The sequence below is a fragment of the Plectropomus leopardus genome, chromosome 11 (genome assembly GCF_026936395.1).
Source record: "Plectropomus leopardus strain MGB_pleo_1.0 chromosome 11, ASM2693639v1, whole genome shotgun sequence".
NCBI classification, from domain to species: Eukaryota; Metazoa; Chordata; class Actinopteri; order Perciformes; family Serranidae; genus Plectropomus; species Plectropomus leopardus.
Genome location: NC_142186.1, coordinates 11,824,108 through 11,840,195, shown reverse-complemented (window position 1 = coordinate 11,840,195; position 16,088 = coordinate 11,824,108). Strand labels below are relative to the sequence as shown.

Below are 16,088 nucleotides of genomic sequence, written 5' to 3'. Positions count from 1 at the left end.
TTCTATCCATGGACAGATTTCTGAATGGGCTGAGGCACAGGCCCAGAGGCCCAAACTGTGAGGGGACCCTGTCCCTTCACTTGCAAAATGTCAAATGTCAAATCAAAATGTAATCACCAGAAAGAGACTCAAAATGATTTTTAAAAAAGACAAAAAGACATTCTTTCACCTCAAAGGGAGATAAAACAATCACAAGGAGGCAGAAAATGACCACAAAAATCACACAAACCCTCAAAAAAAGCATAATGACTATAAAGAGATGCAAAACCACCACAAAGTCTGTGTCCTTCTCCTATGTAGAAGTGTTGGGTCCAATTGTCTCACAATTCATCATTCTGTCCTATTTTTATGTTTCCTCAGAGTTCTTGTTTTTATTTTTATTCTTTTGCCTTTATCATAAATAGGACTTAAGATGACAGCAAAGGGCCACAGGTTGGAGTTGAACCTGTGACTGCACAGACACAGCCTCTGCACAGGGAACGCCCGCTCTACCCAGGGGCCATTATCTGATAACAATTCTCTGACTTGTTAAACAAATTTAGTGAAGTAAAAAGTACAATATTTCTCTCTGAGATATCATGGAGTTAGAGTACAAAGTAGCACAACCAGCATAAATTGGAAATACTCAAGTAAATGTCAAAGCACCTTATAGTTAAGTAGGCTGCAGTATTTGAGTAGATGCAGTTAATCTCCACCTCTGGTCACAGCAGAGACTGTTACATAACAGCCCTCCAAATCATAACATTTAATAAATGCTTTCTTAAGGGATTCGTCTTGTTAAAATCCTTCAAAATGAATCCACTCGGTGTCTCTTGTGTCTACCTTTCCATGACATGTCAAAGTTTTGTTCCCTCCGCCGTTCTCTCTAACAGATTTTGCAACGCTCAAGTTGATAAACAAAGCCACGTGTTGCAGGGAAGTTTCCAAAGTGGGCGGACCTCGTGTATTTCCGGGTTCTGAGTTGAGGATATAAGAAGAGTCGCGCAATGACAACAGTAGACCAGAAATACGTCCAGCGTACATCGCTTTCAACAAGGGATACACAATAACTCAAACAGGAACTATCTCCTGATAGTTTTAACATTAATTTAACTCGACGTCATCGAGTCACGATGCCTTTCCTCGGACAGGACTGGAGGTCACCGGGTCAGAGTTGGATTAAAACCGAAGAGGGATGGAAAAAGACGTCAGCAGACGACAAAAACAACAATGTCTCCGTGCAGAGGTTGGTCATTAAACATGTCCTGACAAATGTCGCTGTCTCCATCACTACAGTTGCACAACTCTAAAATGCGACATCACTTTTTTTTAGTTAGAGGAAGATGGGGGGGTGTGTGAAGACAGTCCAAACAGCATTATGAACAAAGACAGGCCTACAGCTTCGTGTCGTTCCATCTCATTAACCTCTTTGTTTTTGTGGGGACAAGATGCTTTTCCGGGCTAATCACCGAGCTATTAATAACCTCACAACAAGTGAGTGGATTAACAAACGTCTGTTGAGTCAGTCCTCTTTTGAAAATGCCGTCACTAACACGGAAAGCCTGCCTTTAATGCGGTTACCGTTAAATAAGGTAGTGTTTGATACGTTTGTTTTGATGTTGGTGCTCTTTCTTCAGAAGAAATGCTCTTAAAAAAAGCAAAAAAAAAAGTGATGCATACAAAGCACTTTGTCCTGAGATAAACTGGTGAAGTGATGCCTCTAATGAAATATGTGTCCTTGTGTTTTTCCAGCTTCTGCAAAGCGGAGGAGGAGGAGTGTTTCAACAAGGAGAACCTGCTGCTCTCTCTCAGCTACGACATGGCTGCCAAGAAGAGGAAAAAAGACCTAATGAACAACAACACCAAGGTCCCCTGTGAGTCACCATGAAAGGGCTACACAGTCTGACTTATTGTTTGCAAAGGGCAACAATTTGTAATTTTAAATTTTGGGGCTTATAAATCACATAATAATATGCCAAAGTTGGCTTCTGCACTAAAAAATATTAGCAGGAGAGGCTCATGAGGATGTGATATAACACCTCCTTGATAATATTGTTTATGATTAATTTTTCATCACTTTATAAACTCTATTTCAATAACTATACCGACTCTGAAATTGCATCTTATTGGTGTGTGTGCGTGTGCATTTGTCACAATGCTTACAAGCTGCTTAATGAGGGCAGGCCAGTAATATAAACATTCTGCTTTCTCCCAGATTTCCACAGGGAAAAGTGGATTTATGTTCATAAAGGAAGCACCAAGGAGGTAATGAACCCATCTCATTTAGTTTCACATCAACTTTTCACATCATCATTGCAAATGTAAACATGCTGAGGAAACCCTGTCCTCCTGCCGAGTATCGCAATCTAATACCCTGATAATTGAATTTTCCCAGCGCCACGGATATTGTACACTGGGAGAGGCCTTCAACCGCTTAGATTTCTGCAGCGCCATCAAGGACACGAGGAGATTTAATTACGTCGTCAGAGTGAGTCTCTTTCTTTCTTTCAGTTTTCCCCTGTCCCTTATGTCTGTCTTCTTCTGTGGTTGTTATTAGAACGTGTTCTGTTAGTGACAGAGACGGGTTTAAGGTTAAGAGGGTGTGTAGGCTTCTGCCAGGCTCTTATCAATGCTCTGCAGACAAGGCTCTCTCAATGGGGATGATACTGACCCAGGGAGTGTATGTGCGTGTTTGTTGTGGGCTAAGAGACTGACATAGAAGCATATTTTGCTGTAATATGATTGCTGAAGCCATTTGGCGTCCCTAAATGTAATTAACCTACTGCGTCAGTATACATAAATTTGTGTGTGCTAACCAGCACATTTCATTCACTTTAAGAATTTCAAATGACCTTTTAAGTGTAAAACTGATGCACTATGATTCTATAATACTCAAACAGGGGATGCCAAATGGCCCTCTGAAAAGTGTCCGCTAGTAGTCGGATGGGACATCATCAACATTCATTATATCATTATAAATAATGTAATTGCATTATGGGAAAATCATTTAGTTGAATTTAGAGCTTTCTCCTCCACATCAAAGTGTCACCACACATACTAGCTCTCCCACATGTGCTCCCATGTGAGCCGAGTGCATGTGGTGTTCTCCTGTGCTGTTGGGGTGGAGGTGGGGCCTGAGGGGGGTGACAGCTGTGCAGTGAGGTGAGACCACCCGACAGGGGTTTATGAAACCAGACCTGGTGGTTGTCAGGTGATTCAGACCCCCAAACACACACACACACACACACACACACACACACACACACTGGTCTCTGCCAGATATAGGCCGCCTCCTTTTGTGCTACTCCTACTCTTTTCTGTCTCTCTTCACTCATCCTGCTCCACAAACCAATGCTGAATGTCTTTCCTATATAACTGCTTGCCTAATGAATTTGATGGGATGGTCCAGTTCCAGCTTGCCTTGTAGGAGACATTTTGGCAGGACAATTAAATTGCAGGGGATTATGTTTTATGACTTGTGTCTAACCACAGGCATAAACACAAGTGAAGAATATCAGGAATACAATATTCCTGAGATATCAGAATATAAAATAATATGATATGCCACATGTGATCTTTTTTAATCTCTTAACACATAACTTTCCACAGAAAGTTGTCGATTTTGTTTCTGTCTCTGTTGAAGTTTTGGATTGACCTTTTAAACACAGGTTCCAGCTAACAAATGCAGTGTAGTGTGGTAAGCCCAAAGAACAATACGGCTGTGTAACACTAGCGTCTAGTCTGGACACGGTGTCCTAGGTCACTGCTCTTCACTGGTTGTGTCTGATGGCATTTGCGGGTTCATTTAACTCAGTCTCAGTTACACAGATCAGGTTCTTCCACAAAGAGACAACAAGAGGTCCTCTCTTTTCTCAGGGCAGACAAATGGATGTTTCAGCAGCAAGAAGATGCAGTGCTTCTGGTGCTCTGTGTGTTTGTGGAAAAGTACGAGCTGCACGCCAAGCTGTGAAGTGCAGTTTAGCGAACAGCGAGGGCTAAAAGTAGATACGGAAACGCACATTGTTCTGCCCGGCTGCTCTACAAAGAGAGGCACACTTGATGAGCTGCTAAAAGAAGAAGGGCATGGGATTAGGTTTTAGAAATGGAGGTGGAAAGAATGAAAAAGGGGAGCCAGGAGGGAGCGAAAAAGCTTAAAATCCATATAAAAATAAATAAAAAAATGGACAGGGAGGTTGTGGATGTAGGAGAGAAGTAATTTACTTCAAAGTTTGGTGTTATTAAGACCCCCAAAACTCATCAACTTCTTATTTAGGATTTGGCTGAATGCTTTCTTATAGGCACCATTTGTAGTAATGAACTTGCATTTTTTTATTAACCGGTTTTATGAGTGCAGAAATGCAACAAGGAAAGTTTTTGCTGTCTTCCTTTGTAATGTTTGCCTCTCATAAGTTGTAACTACAAGCCCTGCAAATAGTCCTCTCAGGTTTACCAGAAAGCCCCCGACAATATGTTGATATGATGACAAAGGTCACACTGGACTGGAGCAGGTCAGAATTGAGAAAGGGGGAACTTGAGTTTCTCCATGACGTCACAGCATCTGTTACATGCCAGACATGCCGCCCTGGTACCCACTGTTTGTCCGCTAGCCAACAGCAACAACCACGCAGACACACACACACACACACACACACACACACACACACACACACACACACACACACACACACACACAAGCATGCTTAGACCCACAAGTGCAGACACACTCTGTCAAATGATTCAGCTAATTCACATGACAGCAGGATCAGGAGTCAAGTGATTAAAAGCTTGTTTGTGGAGGCTGATGTTGTTGACAGCCTGGGCTGTTGTCCAACACCTTTCCAGTAGCTTCTTCCCCCTGACGAGACTCTGATCAAGAGCGATCACAGCCAGAAATGCTGTTCTATGGTTTTTGGATCCAACTTCAGTTGAGTGTAATGACCAGGTGGAGCGGCTCCAGATTTGTCCTGGACAGCATTTATTGTTTGGAGTATAGGTGCCTTTGTAAGAATGCAGAATAACAAACATTAAGTAATGAGGCAACAGAACAGAAAGTCTCGGTGGCTGACAGGATGAAATTTATGTTGTGTTTCTTTCTGTCTGTCTCATTCTTTCTCTGCTTCTAGCTCCTGGAGCTTATCGCCAAGTCCCAGCTCCCCTCGCTCAGCGGAGTGGCGCAGAAAAACTACATGAATATTCTGGAGAGAGTGGTACAGAAAGGTGAGCCCTGTCAATCTTGTCATTCTTTTTTTTCTTTTTAGTCAATCAACTAGTTCTCGCTCTCGTTTATGTGTCCAAGAAGTTTCATTTTCTGCTATTTTCACTCACACATGTCTACCTCATAAAACACAAAAATCAGGGTTCCTGTGGATACTTAAAAAGTCCTAAAAGGCATTGGATTCATTAATCTAAAAATAAGGCCTTGTTTGGCATTGAAATGTTTTAAATCAATCTTTAAAAAGTCTTCAAAAAAGGAAAGAAATTGGAGTTGGATTTTTATGAATCTATTTTTCTGACTTCGCATGGCAAAAGCTCAAAAATAATGGGTAAGTTGGCAAAAATAAACAAACAAGCAAAAACTGCCTCTTGCATTAACCAAAGGGTCATGTTTTATGTAACAATAAATATTTGAAAAATCAAATAACCTAACCTTGAGTAACTGATGTCGGTACTTCTTTTCCCCCTTATCCCTTAAATATTGGCTACTGTAAATTGGTCTGAAATGTCATTGCATGGCATTAAGAAGTCTTCAGTCCCACTTTTCCTGAAGCTGCAGGAACCCTGGAAAATACAAAATACACAGACTGCTCATCCTCCAGTCTCTTTCATCATCATTACTGTTGAATCAAATGTAGAGAGTGGGGTCGTCTTCTCTCTTAAAGACGTAAACGGACATAAAAATGAGGCCTTCTGTTTGAACCTGTAGGTGAGGAAATGAGCCCTGAGGATCTGTAAAGAGGTTCTGGGAGTGAATTTATTGCTGTAACGACACAGCGAAAAACACTGACAGTCACCAGACTCCTCAGTGAGCCACAGTGTAAACCAAATGTTCCCTCTGCTAAACAGAGATTCAGGTTGTTTAGGTGGCGTGATAAAACCTGTTGGCCAGATATTATAAACGTCACAGCAGAAGAGTACAGCCGCTCCAAAACATTCTCTGTAATTCTGTGCTTCTTGATGACTCACAATAATAAATATTTTACAGTTTGCCTGGTAGATGATAATCTCTGTGTAACACCCAGGCTTGAAAACCTCACTTAGGTCAGGAGTTTGAGTAATAAATGGAGTTCACTGATTATCTTTGGATTTTCTCCCCAGTTCTCGATGACCAGCAAAACGTTCGTCCCATCAAGGAGCTGCTGCAGACGCTTTATGTCTCGCTGTGTGGTCTCGTCCAGGATATGGGCAAGTCTGTCCTGGTGGGGAACATCAACACCTGGCTGCATCGCATGGAGAACATCCTGCAGTGGCAGCAGCAGCTGGACAGCATCCAGATCAACAGGGTAAGCATCTGTCTAAAACACAGGGCTGATGAGCCGGATTCACCTGAGTTCACTGATAGTGGAAAATTAAGAGAATTCAAGAACGACCTAAATGCAAATCATAGTTCATATTCATGACTTTTTGTGCCTCATGTTCTCCTCAGCCCACATCTACAGGCATGACTCTGACAGACCTGCCTGCCAGTCTGCAACTGAACATCATGCAGTGTCTGTCGGACGGCCGGGACCTGGTCAGCCTGGGCCAGGTGTGCCCCGAGCTGGGGTCCCTCACTGAGGACCGGCTGCTGTGGAAGAGACTCTGCCAGTACCACTTCACAGACAGACAGGCATGTAGACATTAATGGATGATCCCGTAATACATCCATGAAATGTGTAAAGAGTGGGATGCGCTCCTCCTCACCCTTACACACATTTGCATACATGGCAGGTTAGTTGTCCTCCACATTGTCCTTAACTATGTCTTTAGATGACCTCCAGGTTACACACTTGAGATGGGTAAAATAAGATGAGGGAACAGTCCTTTTTTGACATACATGCCATTAAAATCTCTCTACAAGGAGGTCAAGCATCTCTGATAAACAAGACTTGCTGCTGGAAAATAGGCCACACAGAGTGCATACTTACACTGCTGTTACCTAGCGCCATGCTCAAAAGCATGCATTTGATAAGCGAGTCTCAGGCTTTACGCTGAAGTAGGTGTTACAGTAAGGCTTTCCTACAGGTTAGATTGCTTTAGATGTAGATTGTGTTTGGGGAAAATGCTCTTAATGCTCCATATTTTGAGCAGTTACTCTGCATGTAGAAGTGAATTTGGATACAAAAGAAATTCTCAAGGAAGCTAACATTAAAGCGGATATTTCAAAGTGTTTTCTCTCCTTGGGTCATGTCTCATAGTTTGTTTACCTCTCCTTTTTAGATCCGAAAGCGCCTGATGGTGTCAGACAAAGGTCACCTGGAGTGGAAGAAGATGTACTTTAAGCTGAGCCGCTGCTATCCTCACAGAGAGGAGTACAGTGACACGCTGCACTTCTGCACACACTGCCACATCCTTTTCTGGAAGGTAGGATTTTCTCTTTTTTCGCTTTTCACTTGATCAAAGTGGACTTGACAGCAAAATGTTACAGTGTCAAAAACTGCACTTAGAAGATAAAGAAAATTCATATTGATCATTGTCTTTCTTTCACCAGGACACAAACCATCCCTGCACAGCAAACAACCCAGAAAGTTGCACCATGTCCCTCTCACCTCAAGACTTTATCGACCTTTTCAACTTCTGATCCCCTCCCCCAAATTCAGATGAACTGACTGTACATACTGTACATAGAAATGTACAATATTCTTTTGTTTATAGCACAATCGATTCCTGGATGTGTATTTAGTTGAGGTGTGAGTGGAGGGGGCTCAGGCAGCGGGACAATTATGCAATCGAGTTTGTTTTGAGTACAGAGACCTCTGGGAGAGTTCAGTTGAAAGCGAGTGAATGTGACGGAGGAAAAGAGATGAAGCAGTCGACCTGTAGACGGAGGAGTGGAGGATAAAGGGAACATTCGGCTGTCAGAGTTTAGTCTTAGTTTGTGTTTTTTTAATTACACCTCCAAAGTAAATGCACCTCTTGACTTTTAGATGTGTGCACTTGTTTTTTCCCCAAATTGGAGAATATATTCTTTGGTTTTCAGACTTGTTTTTTTTTTTTTTGTTTGTTTGTTTTTTTTTTCAACACGGGAAGTAGGAAGATTATTCAAACCTGTTTGAAATAGTGATTTGTTTAATATATTACAAGTCCAGCTCACATGGGAGAATGCAATGTGTTTGACGTTCAGATCAAGTTTGCAATAATATTCTGTTTGGCACTGAGACGGAAAGAAGGAAATATTGAGTTGCAGCATTACCTAAGAGATAATGAATGTAAGCAAGGGAGTCAGAAATGGACAAATAGACCGAGTGATGATTCTATATGTTGACACACCACAGTATGTTTTCTATTTTTCTTTGTTGTTTTTCACTTTTATAAAGATTTGATATTATTGTTATTTTTTAAATTAATTGTGTGTTAATTTTCAGCTGTGGCTGCTATAGCGACAGCACCTGAGTGCAGTATTACCAAAGATTGTAATCAGAGTCAGTGTAACAATGCTGTGTGCCTTATCGCGAAACTTGAAACCGGTACAGCTTAATCTTTGTTTGCAACGTTTTCAGATCCTGATGCTGTTTTGTTTTGTTTTTTGAATCATCATCAGCAAATGTCTCCTTTACAGACGAGTGGGATTTAAGATCTGAGGCTCTGATACCAAATATGACTGTCTGAAACATTTCTTTGTAGCATCCTGCATGATTTTTTCCCAACACCCAACTGATTGTGTTTACTTATTTATTTATGGGGATTGTGGCAAGGTATTGAAATATTAGTATGAAAGGTGCAATTTGACCCAGACTTTCCTCTTATCACTGACCAGACAGTGAGGAATGATGTACATGCTATGCAATGCATTCTGTTGAATAAATAAAAGAAAATTACCATACCTCTGCCTCTGCCATATGATCTTTTATTTAGCGCACACTGAATCGTTTTTGCAGGGCAATTGTTAAACATTTTCTACAGGTTCAAAAAACAGCAAGCAGCCAGGCTGTTGCTGACAGCAAAATTGTGCTCTCCATTGGACAAATTATGAACTGCAAGGAAGTATTGTAGTAGTCAAGACAACTTTCTGAAGGTCTTGGACATAACCACATTTTTAATCGGTCTCAGACAAAGAGGACATCTAACCACAACTGCTGCAGTATTACTATTTTGCCTTTGTGAAAAAATGAGGGTTTAATTAACTTCTGCTCCTTAATACCTTGTGTTTTTGTTTGCTCATAGAAAACAAAGACTTCCCCTTTTAAAATTCACCTCTACTATACCTTTTGATTAATTATCAAGATATTTGTCAGGGCACACTTAACATAAACAGCATATAACAATGAAATATAACAATAAAAGACATGAATGAAGAGGAATGAAGTTTTCTGCTGATGCTTTTGCAAGAATGTGGATCTTTCGGGTCAGTTTGAGGAGTGCCGCTAGTTTCTATCTTCTGCTTTTTGTGTGTCATGCAGTGTGAGACTTGCATTGATCTGGCCTTGATCTTGTCTCAGTCCTGATACACTCTGGCCTTGGTAATGACTCGATTGTGATGGTCTTGATAACAACACTGCTCCGAGGTAGTAGTTTTATTTTTAAAATGAAAAAATCTTAGTATGTGTTCTGCTTGGACTTGGCGTCATCAGGACTTCCTTCCAACAAACTATCTCTCTGAGAGATGTTTTCTTTGCCTCAGAATTTCAATTACAGGGATTTGAAATAATGCTTAGATGATGAATCACCAAGCTGAGGCTCTAATAAAACAAAACAAATAATATCCCCCGACCACTTGTAATTACTAACTACCTTCAAACACAAGTGGACCTCTCCAGTGTCTTTAAACCAAATACAACTCCAGGGTGTTAGTGTTAATTAAGCTGGCCTGCTGCATAATAACACTAAGTTGCTTAACAATGAGCTGCTTGATCGATAACAACAGACTGAATTCAAGTTTCCAAATTTGATTTTCTCAAATTTTAATTGTTGCAGTAGTGGGATAACAGTTGAAGTAAAAACAAAATTTAAAAAGCAAATGAAACTTTTTCCCCAATGACATTTAGACAATATAAACAATATAACAACTCACTGCTTGTTACAATATGTTTTAAATAAATAATATTTATACAAATATTAGTTAAATATTATTCATTTTTACTCAGAAATCTGTTTTAGCACATAAATCTTTGTGTGCGTTTCCCACTGCAGCATTGCACATACAGTACTGCCCTGCTCCTCAGGGTGTATAGGTAGCTTTTTACAGAGAAGTTTGGAAGCATCATGTGTATGATGGGCAAAGGCATGAATGATTCTGCTACCAAAGCAACAACACACAGGCATCATTTTAAGGCCATATCGTCAATCAGTCTTTGAACAATTCTGATCACTAGAGCTTAACATGCCATCTTCCTCATCAAACCAGCAATAAATCTGCTGGTTTAAATGAATATTGCCTTTTTATTTTTATTTTTTTTACATCAAATAGGTGCCACTGTGTTGTTGCCTTGACAGCAGAAAAAGAAGGCAATGTTAATGGTACATTCCCATCTTTTTTTCTATTGAAAGCTGCATTTGCACATTTATAGCCAGCAACCCAGCTACTACACATTTTTCTTTTCTAGTATCGCCCTTTTTTTTAAAACTACTATCATGCAAACATATCATCTACAGTTTGTGCCTCTTGAGAACATAATGAGCACCAGTAAAAATGTTCCAACTCCTGCTGTAGGAGTCGCCAGTGTTTGACTTTACAGAAGAATTACATCAGTTTGAATAAAAGTTTGTTGCATATTGTACCATACCTTTTTTTTCCTAAAATATTGTGTGCGTGTATCTCCTGCATCCCTCCTCTGCATCTCTTCCACAGTATGCTAAGATATGACATGAGAGCAAAGGAAATGTGTGGTAGTAACATTATCTTCAAACCAGTAGAGTCTGGTAGGCTCGTGATGTTGACAGCAGCACCCTTGAATTTTAAACCTTGTGTTTAAAGCATGGATGGAAACTGTCCTGTTCACTTCACTTGCCTTGGTTAGAGTAGCTGTTAATGGGTTATTGAGTTCATATTGAGCCACACCTATTAGACTTGGACCCACAACCCTTAAAATCCAGCTCTATAACCTTTGGGCTTTGGCAGCATTTGTCTGAGCTTCCAGTGCATGAAGGTTTAAGTACCAGCTGCAGAGGATCCCGAGATGCTGAGAATCCCCTCTGTTTATGAGGTGTGGCGGGGAAAGTAGTCCTCAATGTAGAGCTGCAGACCTGTGTTTGCAAACAAATAAGCACTGAGCATTATGTGACACATGCATACACAAAGATAAGACTTAAGATTTTTGTAGTTTTTGAGAGTGAATGAAAGAGTGGCATGCTTATAATAATCAAGTAGGGTTGCAAGGGAAAGCAAAAGGAGTTACCAGAGTTAGTAAATGTCACAGAGAGGTACGTTCTCTCTTTCAGAGTTCTGAATAATCCACTCAATAGCATCCCAGCCCTACAGATCCACACAGAGAAAGAGGAGATTAAAGAAGCCATACACAGAGACAGACAGGCGAGCACCGCTGGGAACTGTAACTTTTGACTGTAGGTCCAGTAAGTCGCCCTAAACTGCAGAGGCACTAAAGTCCCAGTCTGAAGGCATGCAAAGTCATCAGCAATAACTTGCATCAAAGTCCAGACCACATGCAAAAGATTAGCTATTAACCCTTTAAAACATGGATTGTCGTACATTTTGTTGTGCTGTGCTCAGACATCATTCACAGGCACTGAAACCTGACAAAACTGGTTTGATTTCTTTTGAATGCATGGAAAGAGGGCAATTAGCAACTTGAAAGTTAAAGGTTCAAGGGAATTACTTGAAAATTAGCTGTGGGGAGTATTAGATATTATCCAAAAAAAGAGGAAGAAATGTCCAGAAATCTATGTTTATAATTCCTAGAATTATATACTGACAAATTCCGTTACAGAAAAAATGTATATATATATTTTTTTCATATATTTTTTTCACTGTTTTTTATTTATTTATTTTTACATTTTTTATCTTTCTTGTAACTTTTTACTAGATCCTTGCTAAGTTTTGGGCCATTTCTTGTTAAGTTGCTCATTACCCTCTTCCCATGTTTTTGAAAGAAATCAAGCCACTTTGCTCAGGTTTCAAAGGGTTAATGTACTGTTTATATTTTGTGTTACCTTCCTGGCGTTGGCTGACATTCTCCTCGCCATCATCCCCTCCAGGTAACTGCTTAGACTCACTCCCTTGACTGTGATGATGGCCTCCTGGGTCAGGACGGTACTGAGGAGGGAGGGTGAGAGAGGTTGCCGGGACAGACAGAGAGTGATTATTGTTGGACATTAATACACAGTATAACACACTGTACCTGCAAGAACACAATGTCCCTGTTACAGTATGAAAATAGGACAGTTGCACACAAACACACTGTGTACCCACAAATGTTTTCAGAAAAGAAATAAAGCTTAATAAACTGTATGATGTACTTACACCTCTGGGTTGTCTGGATGTGGTCTGTAAAGAAGCCTCTCATCCACTGAAATCAGGTTGGTGAGAGTAATCTGAAAGAGAAAAATACATTTGAATTTCCTTATTTATCAGATATTAGGATGCAACCATTGAGTTGCTATCATAATGTACCTGTAAAATGGGTTGATGCTGGTGGATAAACTTACATTTGTTGAACAGAGCTCCATCTTTTTCTCGTCTGGGTCCACGATGGAGTGTTCCTTCACGTACGTCTGCGTGTGGTTGGTTCCCAGTATCTACAGACACAATTATACACAGTGAGTACAGTAAAATGAGCAAAAATATCACTTGATTTGTCTATGTGCATGGCACTATTTTTACAGGACAAACTCCTTCTACTTGATTTGGAGCCTCGGTGGAAAAGATGACTAAATGTTCTAAAAGCTGAGGTTTGTTTCAGCAGTACAGTAGGTGGGAAAGTATTTAAACATTTGACGAATTGAAAAACATCCATAAAGTCATCATGCATGCACTGATTGCACTCGCTGACTTTGGAGGGTTGTTGCCTTGTTTACGCTCACCTGGGCCTTGCAAACTATAAAAGCTGGCTCATGTATAAACTCACTCTCTCTGTTCCTTCAGCAGACATTCTCCCTGCAATGTTGGTTTTTGGTTTTGCACTTCCAACCCCTCCACAGCACACCTGACACACATCCATGCACGGCTTTCACCACTGACTTTGCAGATTTCCACAATCCATTGTTCATTTAAATTAAATTTAGTTGAACAAATTTTGAATGTTTTTACTAAATCTCTTGTGTTTGCTCCCTCCCTTGTCACACTGACTGAGCCAGTTTGTTACAAAGTATACATGCACCTGTAAGCCCGTGCATGCCTTTATATTTCCATACATCTGTGCAGGTGCTTGTGTGTGCTGATGACTTACCGCTCGTACAATGGCAGGGAGGCCCCACTCTGTGCTGAGGAGTCTGTGGCTGTGCAGGCGCCCCTCTGTATCCAGACTGCGGTCCAGCACGTCCACCCCAACCACGTTAGGGTTCATGGGGTTTGGGTACTTTCTCATGGCAGCCTTTATCACTGTCTCCCATGGGTAACTACACAAAAAAACAGCAATGTATTAACTTTTACTAAAACATGCTGCCAATCTTTTGGAAAACTGATAAAGTCTTGCCAAACAGTGTACGGGAATGTGTTTAATGATCTCCTTATTAAGTCAAGAATTCTATCAACAAAAAAAAAAAAAGGAAAAAAACCAACAAAAGCTTATTTGGGGCAAAACTTTGTCCAGGGAAGCTGTGGTTGTGGAGAACTGAGATGTTAAATGGTGATAATATAAATGGTAGTAATAGTGATCATCTGTACTCCATGGGTTTTGATATAGAGCGGGTGGAATCTATTGGCCAAAAAAGTCATGAATTTCAGAGTCTAACTAGTAAAAACAATTTCTGAAGAAATTGTGGTGTAATTGCTAGATTTAAAAAGCTGACGTTACACTGCATTGCTGGCTAAAGTGCCAGAAGGTGAATTAGGCAAGCAGGAATAGTTTAATAAGTGGGAATAGCTTTAATTAACACGAGTGTCATTTTGAATAATGCAAAAAAAATGCATGAAAGAAGCTGAATATTGTAAGGTTTTTTGAGAAGCTAACACTACACTGAACTGCTGGTTTTAAATGTTAAATATGAGTCTGAAAGATGTGAAATTTTGTAAGGTTTAAATCGAGTTTTTAGATGTGTTGAGCTGCACTAATTAGCTCATTTTAATCAGCTGTGTCTCTCCAGCTGCGATCAAAGGTTGCCATGGTGATGGTAATAAAGATTTAATAGACTAACCTAAGTGGTGAATGCCTCAAGCATTGATATCCAATTAAATTTGAGTTTATTGTAACTCAGTTAATGGACTTGAGGGTCCCATCAACCCAGCTTTACAATGGCAGACCACAATTCTGCCTTATGAATATTGTAAACAATAAACACCATCAAAGTCAAGACCGACCTGAAAACATGTTCCGTGCTCCAAATCTTCATTTTGTTGTTAAAGGACAAGACGTTAAAGCTGAGAAACCCTCCGTAATCCGAAGCTACATTTCACCGGATCATTTTCATAAGAGGAACTCGCTCCGGTAGTCAGACAGTAAAGGCCTGTGATGGAAGCTCACGACCATCAATGAAGTGAGTCCAGAGAGCGCATATCCGTTTTCTTTGCTTATTAACCCCTAGTAAAGACTGCACAATAAACTACACTAATCCCATGAACAACAGGAAGATAATATGTCATTTATAAGTCTGAACAAACAGCTCGTACATAAGAGGACAACAGAGAAGCCGGTGTAACAGTGCAGCGTCCGATAATCAAGTCAGACTGAGCGAGGTACAGGACCTAGGTGAGGAATTTCAAAATAAAACACTTTTAATAACCTACCACGATAAGCCTGTCTCATAGCAGACATTTAACTTGTATTAGGAGCAGAACAGGTGTTACTAAGAAGACCAACGATGTGATATACAGTGAGAGTAACAGTGAGCATGCAAGTCCAATTAGGTGACACATTTTTAGTTTTATTTTAAAAGCAAGACCAATGCTTTTCCTGCCCTCCTTTGGTTGTATCGTCTGACTTGACGAAGCTGCTGCAGCTCCTGCTGCTGCATCCGCCTCCATTTATGCGCATGCGCGTAGCATCTCTCCATCATCGCGGTCAAGTGGCACCGACGGAGCGCAGCTGTATCAAGCTACACACAGACAGCAAGACGCAAGCAGGAAATACGGTGACACAGCTTTCATAAAAAGATTTGGTGTCTAGACTGATAAAAATATATCATGGGCTCAGATTGCAGCATTAAGATATAAAGGATAACGCCACCGATTATTTTTGAGAAATATCCCTGCATTGTCATTGATGACATTATCATGAATCAATTAGTTATGAATTATTATTGGTAATGATGGTATTAATAATAGCATAAGATTAGACTGTCTGTATTGCTATTTCATATTGTATTTTGTATTGTGCAGTGTGCATCCACTGTTCATATAATGTAAGAAATTTACACTGGTAATTTGATCATTTAAAAAATGTAGGCTTGTTATTGCGTATTTGAAACTGTATTTATTATTGAATAATTTGTAGTTAGCTTTTATAGCGCAAGAAACCTGCATCGGTCACTTTAATTGTATTTCGTGCCGACTTTTGCATTATGTTGTTATCGTGTAGACCCACACCATGTTGTGTTGTGCTGTCCGGTGTGTGTCTACTGTCCTTTGTCGTGTGGGATATCTGCTTTTCTTTGTACGTTTGTTACTAGAGGTATTGCGTCAGACTGTTAATTTTAGGACCACAGATGGAAATTAAATCTCGACAAATCCGGTGCTACTATGTGTTCATTCCTGTAAATGATCAATATCGGTGGTGGTGGTGTTTAATTAAGTTTTGTAGCTATGAAAGTAAATATGTAATGGAGGGGAAACGTTCGCTATTTTATTTTGAAAGTGTGACCGG

General features: G+C 40.3%; 2 protein-coding genes across 3 annotated transcripts; one reads left to right on the top strand and one right to left on the bottom strand.

The window, feature by feature from the left end:
• The first annotated feature begins 950 nt into the window (after window positions 1-950).
• On the top strand, window positions 951-8,998 carry fbxo32 (F-box protein 32). Its single transcript, XM_042490196.2, has 9 exons — window positions 951-1,225; window positions 1,732-1,853; window positions 2,195-2,244; window positions 2,375-2,467; window positions 5,103-5,196; window positions 6,295-6,479; window positions 6,623-6,805; window positions 7,396-7,539; window positions 7,667-8,998. Exons 1-9 carry the CDS (start codon window positions 1,113-1,115, stop codon window positions 7,754-7,756), a joined length of 1,074 nt encoding a protein of 357 aa, XP_042346130.1. The 5' UTR covers window positions 951-1,112; the 3' UTR covers window positions 7,757-8,998.
• Window positions 8,756-14,947, bottom strand: prelid3a (PRELI domain containing 3A). 2 transcript variants are annotated; one of them, XM_042490328.2, is made up of 7 exons: window positions 14,588-14,947; window positions 13,518-13,686; window positions 12,778-12,867; window positions 12,593-12,663; window positions 12,283-12,385; window positions 11,511-11,587; window positions 11,219-11,358 (listed from the first exon to the last, which is right to left on the bottom strand). In XM_042490328.2, the coding sequence occupies exons 1-6, from the start codon at window positions 14,617-14,619 to the stop codon at window positions 11,516-11,518; spliced, it is 537 nt and encodes a 178-aa protein (XP_042346262.1). In that variant the 5' UTR covers window positions 14,620-14,947; the 3' UTR covers window positions 11,219-11,358; window positions 11,511-11,515. The 2 variants fall into 2 exon arrangements, with proteins under 2 accessions (XP_042346260.1, XP_042346262.1); XM_042490326.2 differs by lacking the exon at window positions 11,511-11,587 and having other exon boundaries at window positions 8,756-11,358.
• Window positions 14,948-16,088: the final 1,141 nt, after the last annotated feature.